Source organism: Lepidochelys olivacea (assembly GCF_965140295.1).
Source record: "Lepidochelys olivacea isolate rLepOli2 genome assembly, chromosome: 6".
NCBI classification, from domain to species: domain Eukaryota; kingdom Metazoa; phylum Chordata; order Testudines; family Cheloniidae; genus Lepidochelys; species Lepidochelys olivacea.
In genome coordinates this window covers 2,710,736-2,726,262 of record NC_140416.1, presented here as the reverse complement: position 1 = coordinate 2,726,262, position 15,527 = coordinate 2,710,736, and the positions used below count along the sequence as shown (strand labels likewise).

Below are 15,527 nucleotides of genomic sequence, written 5' to 3'. Positions count from 1 at the left end.
ATATTCACCCCGGCTACACACTTTTAGTCTGATCATTAGAAGTGTATGAGTGGTAATTTTTCAGCAGCCAAAGAACAAGAAGCTGCAGAACTTAGTCAGCATTGCTGTAGTGTCCAGAAGGGATACATTTGGAAGTTCCATTTTTGAAATATTTCCTCAATGAATGCATGTGTATCCTGTGTACTGCCTGGTCGCCAATGATTTAAAAACACAAAGGCAAATTTAGGTGCTGGAAACTGTCACCCAATAACCAGACAGTGTGATGCAAACTGTGTCTTCCTCCTACCCATGTTATTGTTCCCAGGTATACTGGAGATCCACGGATCCTAAGTCTACACTGATCAGTGAAATTAAAATATCAGCCGAATCAGGGTCAAAATGTGTAAATCAGACTAAATGGCAGGGTTATGCACTTTCCTAGAGATAAAGGAATTTTTTTTTTCCCTCAGAAGAAGTGAAGGAGTTCTGGGTTTTCCCATCAGTTGTTACAGGTTCCATTCCACGACTCAAAGGGTCTCTGTGCATATGACCACAGTTCTTTATATTAGCATACACCATTCGCATGAGAACTAATGCCTTCCTTTGTGGTTGATCCCGCAGCGAGCACCCAAAGCTGAATGAATGGCGGGAGGAAATTGTACGACAGTGACCGAGTTCATTCTCACAGGACTGACAGATCGTCTGGAGCTGCAGGTCCCCCTCTTTGCGATGTTCCTAGTGATCTATGGTATCACCCTGGTGTGGAATCTGGGAATGATGGTTTTAATCAGGATCGACCCCCGACTTCACACCCCCATGTACTTCTTCCTCAAGAATTTGTCCCTCGTGGATGCCTGTTACTCCACAGTCATCACTCCCAAGATGCTGATGAGCTTCTTAGCCGAGAGGAAAGCTATTTCCTACACAGCTTGCATCATCCAATATTTTAGCTTCATATTGTTTGTCATCTCTGAGTGCCTTCTGCTGGCAGTAATGGCGTACGACCGTTATGTAGCCATCTGTAACCCGCTGCTGTACACAGTCATCATGTCACCAAAGCACTGCCTGCGGCTGGCGGCTGGTTCATATCTATGGGCCTTCCTGAACTCTGTGATACACACGAGCGGTTTGCTAAGATTATCCTACTGCCACTCCAATCTCCTGAATCATTTTTTCTGTGATATCAACCCGCTTCTAAAGCTCTCCACTTCTGGCACCTATGTCAACGAGCTATTTGTTTTCCTCTTTGGCAGTCTGATAGAGGTGATCAGCATTGGGACCATCCTCATCTCATACATCTTAATTATTGCAACTGTGCTGCAGATTCGCCCCACCGACGGCAGGTGCAAAGCCTTCTCCACCTGCACCTCCCACCTGACGGCCGTCTCCATGTTTCACGGGACAATTCTCTTCATGTACTTCCGACCCAGCGCCAGCTACATGCTGGACACAGACAAAACGGCCTCCGTGTTCTACACGGTGGTGATCCCCATGCTGAACCCCCTCGTCTACAGCTTGAGGAACAAGGATGTGATGGATGCACTGAGGAGAGCAATAGAGACAAAATTGAGGGCCCATTTTCCCCCAAAGGGTGTCATAATAGGACAACCAAATCATTCAACGGCTGCTCTGCACACATAGGGCTTTTTTCCACTATGAGGTGGATCAATGCTGTGGCGATCGATCCACTGGGGGACAATTTAGCAGGTCTAGTGAAGACTCACTGGATCGACCCTGATTACTCTCCCATTGATACTGGTACTCCAACAGAATGAGATGAGTAAGGAGAGTCAACAGGAGAGTTTCTTCTGTAGACTCAGTAAAGTGTGGACCCCGCAGTAAGTAGATCTAGGCTATGTCTATTTGAGTGACACTACTAACAAAACTTAAATTATGTAGCTTCGATTGACCTGTTCCCTTAGTGTAAACTAGGCCATGTGCTCTGATTCAGAAAGTCCATAAGCACATGTTTAAATATGTCTCCCTTTGACTTCAGTGGGACGTAACCATATGTGTAAAGTTAAATGTATTTAAGTGCTGCCTCAGACAGAGATGCTTTTCTGAGTAGACACCTTATGTGCATAAAAAGGCCATGTCAGTTATTAAATGATGGTTTGGCTCACCTGTACCTATAGTAAAATATTTTGAAATTGATTTTTCAGTGTAAGATGTAATAGTGTGATTCGAATATTGTTTAGAATTACTGAATAATAGGGAAAAGTTGACACTGCAACAATGGATTCATTAGCAATAACCAGGATTGGTTTGATACTCCAAAAACATTGACAGGTATTTGTTCAAATAAATTTTGTGATTTTGCTTCAATCAGATCCACAGCCCAACTCATCTGTTTTCTGGGAGGCATTTGAGTGTGTGTAATTACATTGAAAACCATGTCTGTTGAAAGGGAGAATGTCATGAGTGCTCACTCAGATATAATATTTTGTCAGTACTCACACCCAAAATCTCCCCCGCCCCCACCCCACACACATGCACACAACTCTTTGTGAGTTTAGGAGTTGCAATTAAAGACCAGGTAGTTTAGGTGACCAAACACATACAGGCACATTTTCAAGAATAGTCATTGTTGGTGAATGCCACCATTATTGGGATCTCAATGTAAAAGACCTTGGGCCCTATTTTCCTAAGCGCTGAGTACTTGCAGCTCCCCTTGACTTCAGCTAGAGTGATGGATCTTTTATTTCTGGAAACGAGGGATTGAGGGGACTGAAGTTGGGCACTAAAGTCACTGGCCATTTCTGAAACTTTTGGGCATGACAAATTACAACAGTGAATACCTGAAGCACCAGTCACCTCAGGGTACGTCCACTCTGCAAGCTAAGCCCACGGTTGGAACTCATGCTCAAGTCAACTCAAGCCCCCTTCCATCTCCACATAAATTGCACTAACCAAGGGCTCAAAGCCTGGGTCCAAGGACCCCAAAGTGATAGAAGGTCTGAGCCTGAGTCAAGCTAAGACCCAGGGTTTACGTTCTTTATTGGCTTGCAGTGTAGACGCAGCCCCTCTGGACTCCTGCTCTGGGAGTCAGCCAAAACTATCCCGAAGGCTGAGTTTCTTTGTCCACACTGCACCACGAACAAAGAGTTTAGAGTGGTCACATTTTGGAAGCATGGTAGGAACTCTGGGATATAGGTGGTTGAAATGGGGATCACATAATGCCGTGTAGATGCTGGAGCCCCAGTTTGGGACCCAGGATACAACAATCCCTAACCTGGGGTTACAAATGAGTGTAGATTCTCAAACCCGACCTTAACAAACTCAGGCTCTGCAAATGTGACTTCTACTAGCCCAGGGCTTACACTGCAGTGTAGACATGTCCTCAGAGAGTTAGTGAGTCACTGTGGTGTGGCTGTGTGTTCAGCACAATGGGGCTCTGGTCCCAGTTTGCACCTCCAGTCATGACTGTAAAAGTGAGAACATTGAATTACGGGCAAGTTTCAACCACCTGCCAGGCTCCTGCTAAGATCCTTTGATTTTATATCTATGATACTTTGATCAATACTGAGAGCAAAAGGCCAAACAGGAAGGGCCAGCAGTCTGGGCGCTAGTTGTAATTTGGAAGACGAGTTAAATTCCTATCTCTACCACAGATTTGCTGTGTGACCTTGGACAAGTCACTTAGCCCCTCATTTGAAATTCTGTAAAATGGGGTTAATAGCACTTCCTTATTTCACAGAGGTGTTCTGAGGACACAGTCATTAGAAGGTTGTGAGATACTCAATCATTGCAGTAGCTGGAGCCATATATGTCCTTTACACACATCGCAAATACCTTACTTATGTTGGGGAATGCTGATCCACATGAGCTGTCCCATTCACTACTGCAGGAATAAGATGTCACCCCTCAATAAGTGTCTAGTGATGTGGCTCAAACAGATGTAGAAAATGGTTACCATTATCAATAAGAACATTCCTATAACCGAGCCATCGGGATGCCTTTGGTGTGGTGTGTGTGTGTCCTTTCTCATAGATACCACACCTGACCAATGATGGACCAATCCTCCATGAGTGTATCTAGTTCTTTTTTGAACCCTGTAATAGTCTTGGCTTTCACAATATCTTCTGGCAAGGAGTTCCACAGGTTGACTGTGCATTGTGTGAAGAAATACTTCCTTTTATTTATATTAAACCTGCTGCCTATTTATTTCATTTGGTGACCCCTAGTTCGTGTGTTATCAGAAGTTGTAAACAACACTTTCTTAACTACTTTCTGTACACCAGTCATGATTGTATTGACCTCAATCATATCCCCCCTTAGTCACCTCTTGTTCAAGCTGAAAAGCTCCCGTCTTATTAATCTCTCTTCATATGGAAGCCGTTCCATACACTTAATCATTTTTGTTGCCCTTTTCTGAATCTTTTCCAATTCCAATATATCTTTTTTTTGAGATGGGGCGACCACATTTGCACACAGTATTCAAGATGTGGCCGTACCATGGATTAATAGAGAGGCAAGATGATATTTTTTGTCCTATTATCTATCCCTTTTTTACTTATTCCCACCAGTCTGTTCTCTTTTTTGACTGCAGCTTCACATTGAGTGGATGTTTTCAGAGAACTGTCCACAATGACTCTGAGATCACTTCCTTGAGTGGTAACAGCTAACTTAGACCCCATCATTCTCATCACTGATTCCCAAGGGGCTGTAAGAGTGTGGCGGAGAGCATGACTTGGTCCCCGGCATGCAGCATCCCTGCTCCTACAATGGTACCTGCCATGTTCCATTCTCTTTGCCGACCTAGGGTGCCATTTGCAATGTACAATGTTGGTTTTCCAATGTATTTGAGCTCTGGGAACATGACCTTGTGTCTGTGAAACTTCGCAAACTAATTAAATGTGACTTATGGATGGTTCTGAACAGTCACCTTCCGACCGGTTGGAGTCTAGAACTTGAAACACCAGGAAAGCTGGTGGGTGCACAAATTCAGGGTTCCCGTTTGGCCCTGTTGTAGAGCATCTCCTCCAAAACCCCACTCCTCCCCTGCTCATGACCTCCTCCCAAGCACCCCCTGGTGGCCTGAGTGGTCCTGCAGAACTCTGCCATCCATCTCTCCCTCCTCCAGGCTCCACAGCTGTACTCACAACAGATCAGTCTCGCCGGCCCTTCCAGCCAGGTTTTATTTATTTTTCAAGTAGGGTGACCAGATGTCTGGATTCTATAGGGACAGTCCCGATTCTTGGGTCTTTTTCTTCTAAGAGCTCCTATTACTCCTCACCCCTGTCCCGATTTTTCACATGTGCTGTCTGGTCACCCTATTTCCAAGAGACAACAAACAAAAAGAAGCATAAGAGTATAAGACAATTTTACTGCTGGCCTTAGTCTCTGCTCTCGGGGTCTTTCCTCCAAGGTTATTGCCAAACTCTCTGTCTCTAGCCTTCCTTGCTGCTCCTTCCTTTCTCTGCAGCTCCTGCAACTCTCTCAGACACTTTCTCTTGTGCTACCAGCTGATCAGTAAGAGAATCCACTGATCCGTTTTCAGGTGGGCCTTCTTAGCCGCTAGGGTTGGCTGAGCTCAGGCCTCCACTCCTTAAAATGCCAAACCACCCCAGTACAGGGCTATTTACAGGGACAGGCCATAATCAAAAATCTAGGTCTTTTCTACATTATCTCCCTCACTTTCTGCTTTACCAGCTAGCACCAATACCATGTGTTTCTTTCTCCCATTCCATTCCCTGTGTGTTTTCAAATTGCTTCCTCTGCATGGAACATCCTCACCACGCAAGTTCCCCAATGCACCACCCTTTCTTTAATAGTAATAATGATTATTCATCAAAAGAAAAAGAAATTGCTAGTTCTTATATACCCTGCTTTCTTTGTATTTTTCAGTCTTCCTTCGACCAGAGGGTCTTTGAATTAGGGAGTGTCCTTACTTTTTCTGCCTTGTAAAGCACACACTATTGATACTGGACAGATAAATCATGGATACATCATGCACACACCAAAAAAACCCTTTGTCATAAAGGTTGGTCTCATCAGTAAAGTAAGCCATAAAAATTAGGAAATGCACAAAGAACCAAAAAGCTGCAAAGTCAGGCACTCTCAAGTTAGGAAACACCAGAATGAGCATTGCCCATGCAACATTAACTGGAACTCCCATTGCCAGTTTAAGAACATCATGACGTTAATCAATAGAGTAACTTTGATGTCTTTTCATGTTATGGCAGTATAGCTTCATTCCATTTTGCACATATATGGAAAAATCATAAGTAGTATTCCTAGGAGCACAAGAAGTGGATTTAAGTGACTGATGATTCAGAGAAAACTTCCCTGGGCTAACCAGAGCATATGAATATTCAAATGTCAGTGTGTGAGCAAGCTTGCTAGTGCTATGAATATTGATAGCCCCATCACACCAGTACTTCATAACGGGTACTTGTACATCACAATCGTACATCTTTATAAATTGATTGGACTACATATACCCTTTATCTGTCCCCACATCATACTCGCAAGTCAATGGAGTTACTTCTGGGATGAATCTGTCTCAGGGTTTACAAAGTCCAAAGAAAGCCAAACAAAGCAGACCCTTGATATAATTTCATGATCACCAGAGAAACTCTTTCATGGGTTGGAGAGAAGATAAAGAAGTAAATTGAAGCACTCCCATAAAAATGTCCAGGACTGAGACCTATGGTGCTGAACTAATGTGCACTGGAGAGACTCCATTGAGCCCAATGCTCAACGGCTCTGGTCCTTAATGAATGACAAGGGGGCTGGTATAGTTTTTTCAGATTGATTTGAATGAGAAGGGGTAGCTATTTTATTTATACACAGCTGTTCTCTGGGTGAAGGTGCCACTGTACAAATTGTCTTGGCAAATTGTCTTAACTTCAGTTACACTACAAATAGGTTTACTTCTTCATTACTCTGGCAGAGCAAGTGTTAATATTGACATTATTTCTGTATCATGACTCATATGTTGTTTTCCTAACCATTCCCAATATGTTTGCTCACCTAATTAGATAATGACAGAACTGCTCAAAAAACAATGTTTTAATGAGCAGCTTATTATAATCCATAATAATGCATGCTGTCTACAAAGTTCTCCAAACTTTGGAGAATTATGTCAATATGAACATTACTGGCATAACCAGTGCTGGACAATAGCATTTACTCTTTCCCTTTTTTTCCCCTTTCAATATCTTGACTTTCAGGCCAAATTCATAGAATCATAGAATATCAGGGTTGGAAGGGATCTCAGGAGGTCATCGCGTCCAACCGCCTTGCTCAAAGCAGGACCAATCCCCAATTTTTGCCCCAGATCCCTACATGGCCCCCTCAAAGATTGACCTCACAACCCTGGGTTTAGCAAGCCAATGCTCAAACCACTGAGCTATCCCTCCCCCTCATTTCTAGCAACATTATTTTATGCCAGGGCTATATTTGGCCCATTGTGTCCAAAGCCATGACAGATCAAACCAGGTCACTGCAGGCATGAGTCTATGATCCTTGCTCACATTGACTAGCACTTACTCATAGCAGTGGCCCCAATAAGATCAAGTTCTACTCAGTGCAAGTAAAGCAAGATCGGCTTAAGTTCTAAATAAACTAAAAATTGTAATGCGCACAAGACAGACAAGAAGGGGCTTTATCCCATACATAACAACATGTTAGAGCATCTCAAAACTATAGGCTCGATTCTGATTTCCTTACACTGAATAGCCCCTTACTGTGAGAGTGGTTTCATGGACTCCCACCTGCTGAAAAAGTGTGGGTAAGGGGATAAAAATCTGCCATTAAAAAGCCACGAAACTATGTTCAGGAAATAAGCAGAATCTCTTATTTAATCTGGAAGAAACAGTGCAATCCTCAGAGTGTTTTATGTCAATACAACATTAATATAAATCAGTATTGAAACTGATGGTGAAGTGAAATACAATTGGCCAGATTCTAAGCTAGTGTAAATCAGCATCACCCCATTGATGCCAAAGGGGCAGAAACCCCAGCTAATGTAACTTATGAAGTGCCATTTAAATCAATGTGGTTATATCTCCAGTGGGTGTAAATCATCTTTGCCCCATTGAAATCAATTCCATACGGCTATCCATCAACCTCAACAAAAATCCATCAACCTCAACAAAAAACTCACAGATACAGACTGAAATCAATGGCGCTCCAGCTCCAGTTGGTGTAAGCTAGCGTCACTACATTGCAATCAATGGGGTCAGATCCCCAGCAGGTGAAAATCAGCATTAGCTCCATTGGTGCTAATGCGTGAGACCCCAAAGTAAATAGGTGGAGCGCTACTGAACGCATTGGGCCAGAACCATAACTAGTCAAAATTGGTGTCATTCCATTGAAGTCAGTGGGGCTACACACATTTATACAAGAAGAAGATCTGGCCCTTCTGACCATAGGATTTCCCAAGGCACATAAATGACTTACGGGCAAAAGCCCCTTATTGGGGCAGCAGTCTGGCTTGTTCTATCCAGTTGGCAGATCATGTCCTTAACTTGTAACCTGGTGTAGATATGTAACCCACACACCGCCTGGGTGTGGTGCTCTGTCCCATCTGCTGGCACTGAGACCACTCAGAGAGAGTTTAATGAGTCTACCCTACGTCCTTAGTCAAGAGCCATGTGGCTTTTAGCTCATGTGGTAGAGGCTCATGTACTAAGCTGCAGAGTTACCAAATTCCATCCTGCCCGCCGAAGACTGGGGCCTGTCGGTGTTACAGATGCACATCAAATTATCCACCCACAGGGGCAAGTGTGAATTGTCTGATGTTCATAGCTTCCCAACATTAACCTTAATCCTAACCATACCCCTGCAGAGTTTGGGGAAGTTCTGGGGCAGACTCTTGTTCCATGACTGAGCTATCCTGTAGAAGCTACCAGTTCTCCTCGGTCTCATAGAAACTTGGGGATTGCCAGACAGGATCAGACACAAGGTCTATCTAGTCCAATAGCCTGTCTATGACAGTGGCTTATACCAGATGCTTCTAAGGAAAGCGGAAGAAGATCATAGTAGGCAGATGTGTGATAATCTTCCCCCAACATTAGGCCATTGGAGAATGAAAATAGTGGCATATTAGGTGATGGTCTGTTTCCATCTTGGCATTTTCTCAGAGGCCCATGCAGTGGTTATTCTGATGTTGTTAAATCAGTTCTCCCTAAGAATTATCTGCATTGTCAGCTTTGTCCACAACGCTCCCTGACTTTGTATAGGTCCATATCTGAGTCTGCACTGGGATCAGAGTCAACCTCACATGATCTATGAGTTTGATGGAAATATTTTCCACATACCAGGCCCTGAGTTCTCTCTCTGATCCCACATGATTGAGATGTACTGTTCTCTGCAGTCCTGGCCTCCTTACAATTCTGTCACAGTAGTGTTAGAGTTGAGATTGTGTGATCTAAGCACACCAGGAGTTGAGCACAGTCTAACAAAAGAGAATATAAAATAGATGGGCCTGTATATTTAACAGCATCCTCTACTGAGATGCAATTTCAGAACAGCTCAGGTATTTGTATGATTTCAGCATCTTTTTACCTGAGTTTCAATCTACACAGGTTTCAGAGTAACAGCCGTGTTAGTCTGTATTCGCAAAAAGAAAAGGAGTACTTGTGGCACCTTAGAGACTAACCAATTTATTTGAGCATGAGCTTTCGTGAGCTACAGCTCACTTCATCGGATGCATACCGTGGAAACTGCAGCAGACTTTATATACACACAGAGAATATGAAACAATACCTCCTCCCAGCCCACTGTCCTGCTGTTAATAGCTTATCTAAAGTGATCATCAAGCTGGGCCAAATCCAGCACAAATCCAGGTTTTCTCACCCTCCACCCCCCCACACAAATTCACTCTCCTGCTGGTGATAGCCCATCCAAAGTGACAACTCTCTACACAATGTGCATGATTATCAAGTTGGGCCATTTCCTGCAATCTACAGAGGGCATCCAACCCAAAGCACTAATGGTAACTGCAATTCACCTTTAAATCAAGAATAAGAGGCCCGTGATTTGCAAACAGAATCTCATGAGGTCTAGCCTTACTGAGTACAACAAACTGCAGACACCCTCTAAGTAGATTGCTGGAAGTGTGCTACTCCCATAATAACCCAGTGGTCAGTGGATTGAAACCAGGGTCAGCTAGCCCTGGCCTGTTTATTATTTACGGGTATAAAATGCCCATGACTAAAGTTAGTCTGGAAAGTGGAAGAAAGTTTCTAACCATCAGAGGAGGGAGGTTCAGGAACAGCCTCCCACTAGAATTAGTGGAGTAATGCAACCTAACTCGATTTAAAGTGGAGCTGAATAAGTTTATGAATGGGATTATATCACGTTGCTGCCTGCAACAGCAGTAGACTGGACTCAATGACCTCGGGGGGTCACTTCCTGTCCTATGTTGCTCTTGGGATTCCCAATATTAATGAGCCTGCATTATGAACAATCATTTTTGTGCAATTCAAAGAAATGGTGAACCCGAGAAATCAGGATGGTGACCCAGAGAACTTGCCCCCTCTCTCACAGCTGTTTATTGATTATTTTTTAAAATCAGTAACTACATTTATTGAGAAAATATCTTCCTGTATATCATCCTTCTAAAGGCGTCCTTCACTCTTTGTTTCTAAGGCTATAGATCAGGGGGTTCAGCATAGGGAACACAGAGATGACGTTGTCTTGGTCCAAGATGTAGCCAGAACTGGGTCGTAAATACATAAAATCAGATTTCAGAGTAGCAGCCGTGTTAGTCTGTATTCGCAAAAAGAAAAGGAGGACTTGTGGCACCTTAGTCTCTAAGGTGCCACAAGTCCTCCTTTTCTTTTTACATAAAATCAGAGTATCGTAGAAGGTAGTGACAGCTGTCAGGTGAGAGGCACAGATACAGAAGGGTTTGAGTGAATCTTCAGGATGGTGTGTTAAGAAGACAGCCTGAAACATAAGGCCATGTATCAGAGTCCTGGTGTGAGGCCTAAAGCCTGAGCTAAAGTAACCAAAACTTTGCAGATCTAAAGCAAAGCCAAGCTGTGAGCAAGAGGCAGGCCCTGTTCACAGAATCTGGCAAGAACAGGGCTGATATTGCAGAATCACACGTGCTTAAGTCATGCTAGGCACAAGAATATACACACCAGCACATTCCAGAAAGGCGGTACCAGAACACCTCGATACCAAACACATGCCCCAGAGATAACAGAAGCACGCTGACCCATCTTAAGGATAAGGTCAGGATGACAGCATGATGGATAGAGATGTTTTAATCAAACCAACATGTTACAAGGTAATGGGCAGCCCTTGGATCCATCAATGGGTGGCACCCTAATACATCAGAGGGTGTCACTCTGATACATCAGGGGCAATACGTCACTTGTTTGTATTTGTGTATAAAGATGTATCTCAGAGGGAGTGTCTTTGGCCAGCCTAGGGAGCAGTGGAGAGTCCCACCACTGACTGAGTTGCGTCCATTGACACAAGCATACAGGTCTGACAATCCATCCAGATACTATTACTGTGCTCTATTGACAGTAAACCTGGCCAGGTGCCTTCACTGAAAATTGAGTCTGTGGATTTCTTGGGCTGTTTCATTGTGGTCTGCTATCTCCACAGAGCTGGGACAGCACACTGAACGAACACACACGCAGCCAACATCTGACCCCAGATGGCGACGAGGCTGTACATATAAGAGACTATCTGGAACAACTAGCATAGTAATCTTGACAAATATAGTTGACAAGGTGAAATGAATAACATCATTGCATTGTGTATGTCAGAGCAGGACAGCTTAAGGATGGGGAGGGATGTCAGAGAAGAAATGATTGCTGACCCTGGGATAAGAGAAAGACAAGCTGAATATACAAATTGTTTGGGCCATTGAATTCACAAAGACACAACAACTATCAGCACACAGAGTTTCCTGGTCATGATGACCCTCTAGAGCAGTGGGTTACAGATGACTGTGAATCGGTGAGAGGCCATGGTGTCCAGGAGGCATCATTCATTGGTCACAAAGACACAGACAAAGAAAAATTGCACAGCACACTCAGTGAATGAAATGATTCTATTACTCTCTGCTACAGAAGTCATGAGCACCCTAGGCGCAATGACAGAGGAATAACCAACATTGACAATGGACAGATTACTGAGGAAGAAACATATAGGGGTGTGAAGATGGGAGTCAATCCTGATTAAAAAGTCATCCCAAGATTCCCGACCAGTGTGATAACATAGCTCGGTAGGAACAACATGAAGAGTGGGACCTGCAGCTCTGGGTGGTCCATGAATCCCAGAAAAATCAACTGTGTCACCATGGTATGAGGCGGGGTGGGTGGAAAATCTAAATTTGCAATTAAACTGGAGCCAAAAAGGGAGCATGTGTAGATTCCTTGTAACAACTCTGACTGCTCCTGTGAAATAGTGTGTCTTGGGGAATGTATTATGGGTTATGCACACACTTCCCCCTGGAGCTGGTGCACTGTCTCCTTACAGAAACACAAAACACTGTGCTTTGTTTTGCATTCAATTAAATATGTGCAGAGATTCCGCCACAATACGAGAGACTGTCCAAATCTGAATTGTTCCCATGCCAGAAATATCCCTTAGGGCACAGGGCTTTGCCATCCATATCTCTCCTGCCCACCCTCTCTGTGGTTAAATCAGATTAGTTTGGAAAGGAGGTAAATCATCTCTTGTAAATGTATAGACAATAATGAATGGTGTAGAACATTTTCATTTACACTGGTTTTCTCTTCTGGCTTTCATCAATGTCAGTCGGAGTTGATGGCACTTGGCACCACTGAAACTCAAAGCAAAAGTCCTACAAAGGATCTGTGTCTAACGTTGGGAATCCTCAGCAGAAAGATGTTGCAGGGCTAATACGTACCTGTAGAGACATTCATGTCATTGAATGTCTTTTTTTCTTCCTGAAGGCTAGATATTAAATGGAAAGATCTGCTCAACTTTAGAGAGTCACGAGCACCAAAGGGCAATAATACATGTAGATGACCATAAGTGATAGCTAACATAAGGACCATAAGAAGTTCTAAAAATCATTCCCCCCCTCATTGGGTATATCTATGTGCCATTTCAAGGTGTGGGTATTCCTCAATCTCTACAGAAGTGGTGTAGGCCCAAAAACCTAACTTTGACAATTGTTTTAAAGGATAATTATTTTAAGTGGTAATATTATAAGTGGGTACAGAGTAGATATAGGTTGGAAAAGGATTTCCTGTCTCCTGAACATATTCAAGATTTCAACAATTTTATCATTCATCCAACAGGAGAGATTGAGAGACAGAGATGCACCATAGAATAGAAAACAGGGCAGACATTAGGGCACTCCCCTGTGATATTGGAAACATAGATCTATTTCCCTGCTCTTAATTAGGCAGAGAAGTGACTTGAATAGGGGTCTCCCACATCCCAGGTGCGTGCCCTGCTAGCTGGGATTTGGCTATTTTGGAGTTGCTCTCTCTATGTCTCTGGAGTTTAATCACAAATTCCACCCTAAACCTGAGAAATGTTGAATCAAAACTGAGACATTCCAATTAAAAGATTCCTATTTGGCAAATCCATATTTGTGGTGGAAAATCCATTTTATTAAAAAGTTCCCAGCCAGCTTGAGTGCAGAGAATGGACAGTGCCCACTTTGTGAGCAGCTGTTCAGTATTTTGTTTTAGCCTCATCATCATCAGCAGCCTCTTCTGACAGTGGCCAGTGCCAGGTGCCCCAGGCGGAATGAACAGAACAGGGAATCATCAAGTGATCCGTCCCCTGTCGCCCATTTCCAGCTTCTGGGAAACAGAGGCTAGGGACACCATCCCTGCCCATCCTGGCTAATAACCATTGATGGACCTATCCTCCATGAGCTTATCTAGTTCTTTTTTGAAGCCTGCCCTCAAAACATCTTCTGGCAAGGAGTTCCACAGGTTGACTTAGTATTTATCCCTAGGAGATGCATTTTCTCCTTTCTAGGCTCTGGGAATCTGAGAGTCAAAAGTAACCATAGAATCAGTTACAGTCCACACCACTTACAAATGTTAGTACCTCTGGGAGGATTTGTAAGAGGGAGGAAAAATAATGCACATGGTGACAAAGAATGTCTGTAAAACATACACTGACTCCAATAGGACAGTGTCACTTTAAGGCTACATAGACAGTGATACCAAACTTTTCCGCTGGGGCTGCCTCATAGTAGGCACCTAAATTTTTATTTAGGCACCTATATAAAAGGGGCACTGAGCATCCCTTGTGCCCTTTGAGGTCGTTTGGATTAGGAAGAGAAAATCAATGACCATGAATAAACTCTATAGCATTGATTATTTGTGTACATTGATAGGAGATTATTTGCCTCCCTTCTAAACTAAACACTCCCTATCTATATATCTCTTATTTTACAGAAGATTTGACCCACTGGATGGTTTCATGCATATTAACACAGAGTATACAATATTTCTGTAGCTGGAACATATCCTATCTCTAATGGAAAGCATGTGGGTAATACAAAGAGAACATTCCTTAGGAGTGTCCTTTGATGTATTATGTTTGTTCCTATGAAACAGTATATAATCACAAGGATTATGAGGGATCTGTACTCAATACTTTATTGGCCCCTGATTAATTGTAATCCTTATTTTTATTTTTCACCAGCAGAGGAGAGAGTTTCTGGAATAAATGGCAGAGAGAAACGATACCACGGTGGCAGAGTTCATTTTTGTAGGATTCACAGATCATCCAGATCTACAGATCCCCCTCTTTATGTTGTTCCTAGTGATGTGTGTGGTCAGCCTGATGGGGAATCTTGGGATGATAGCGTTAATCATGGTTGAAACCCAACTTCATACCCCCATGTACTTTTTCCTAAGCCAGATGTCCATTGTAGATATTGGATATTCCACAGCCATAGCTCCCAGGCTGCTATGACCTTGGTAGCAGAGACGAAAACCATTCCTTTCATTGAGTGTGCGGCACAACTATTCTTCGTCTGTTTCTTTGTGACCAGTGAATGTTGTCTCCTGGCTGTGATTACGTATCACTTTCTCGACTGTAACTGTCACGACTACTTTCCTGGATGTCCTAATATCCTACATGTGCATCCTCGTGGCCATTCTCAGGATCCATTCCGCCAAGGGGAGACGCAAAACCTTTTCCACCTGCACCTCCCACCTGACAGTCGTCACTATGTTTTATGGGACACTGATATGTATATAGTTAAAATCCAGTTCCAGCTATTTGATGGACCAAGACAAGGTTACCTCTGTGTTTTATGTCCTTGTGATCCCCATGTTGAACCCCCTGATCTACAGCCTGAGAAACAAGGAGGTAAATTTCAGGTTTCAGAGTAGCAGCCGTGTTAGTCTGTATTCGCAAAAAGAAAAGGAGTACTTGTGGCACCTTAGAGACTAACCAATTTATTTGAGCATGAGCTTTCGTGAGCTACAGCTCACTTCATCAGATGCAAGGAGGTAAATGATGCCTTTAAAAGGGTGTTATATAGGAAGATTTGTTCTTGGTAATTATAATCATTATTATATTTTAACCAATAAACAGCAGATGGCAGAATGAATTCTCTGTATCATTATCCTTAG

At 43.2% G+C, this 15,527-nt stretch overlaps 1 protein-coding gene and 1 pseudogene across 2 annotated transcripts; one reads left to right on the top strand and one right to left on the bottom strand.

The window, feature by feature from the left end:
• Window positions 1-621: 621 nt before the first annotated feature.
• LOC311522623 (olfactory receptor-like protein COR4) lies at window positions 622-1,620 on the top strand (the record flags this gene model as incomplete). Its single annotated transcript, XM_084632086.1, has 1 exon — window positions 622-1,620. One exon carries the CDS (start codon window positions 622-624, stop codon window positions 1,618-1,620), a length of 999 nt encoding a protein of 332 aa, XP_084488212.1.
• An 8,893-nt stretch (window positions 1,621-10,513) lies between these two features.
• On the bottom strand, window positions 10,514-12,251 carry LOC311522622 (olfactory receptor 5B17-like; annotated as a pseudogene). The gene is made up of 3 exons: window positions 11,892-12,251; window positions 11,307-11,364; window positions 10,514-10,648 (listed from the first exon to the last, which is right to left on the bottom strand). The product of its transcript is annotated as an olfactory receptor 5B17-like (transcript).
• Between the last annotated feature and the right edge of the window lie 3,276 nt (window positions 12,252-15,527).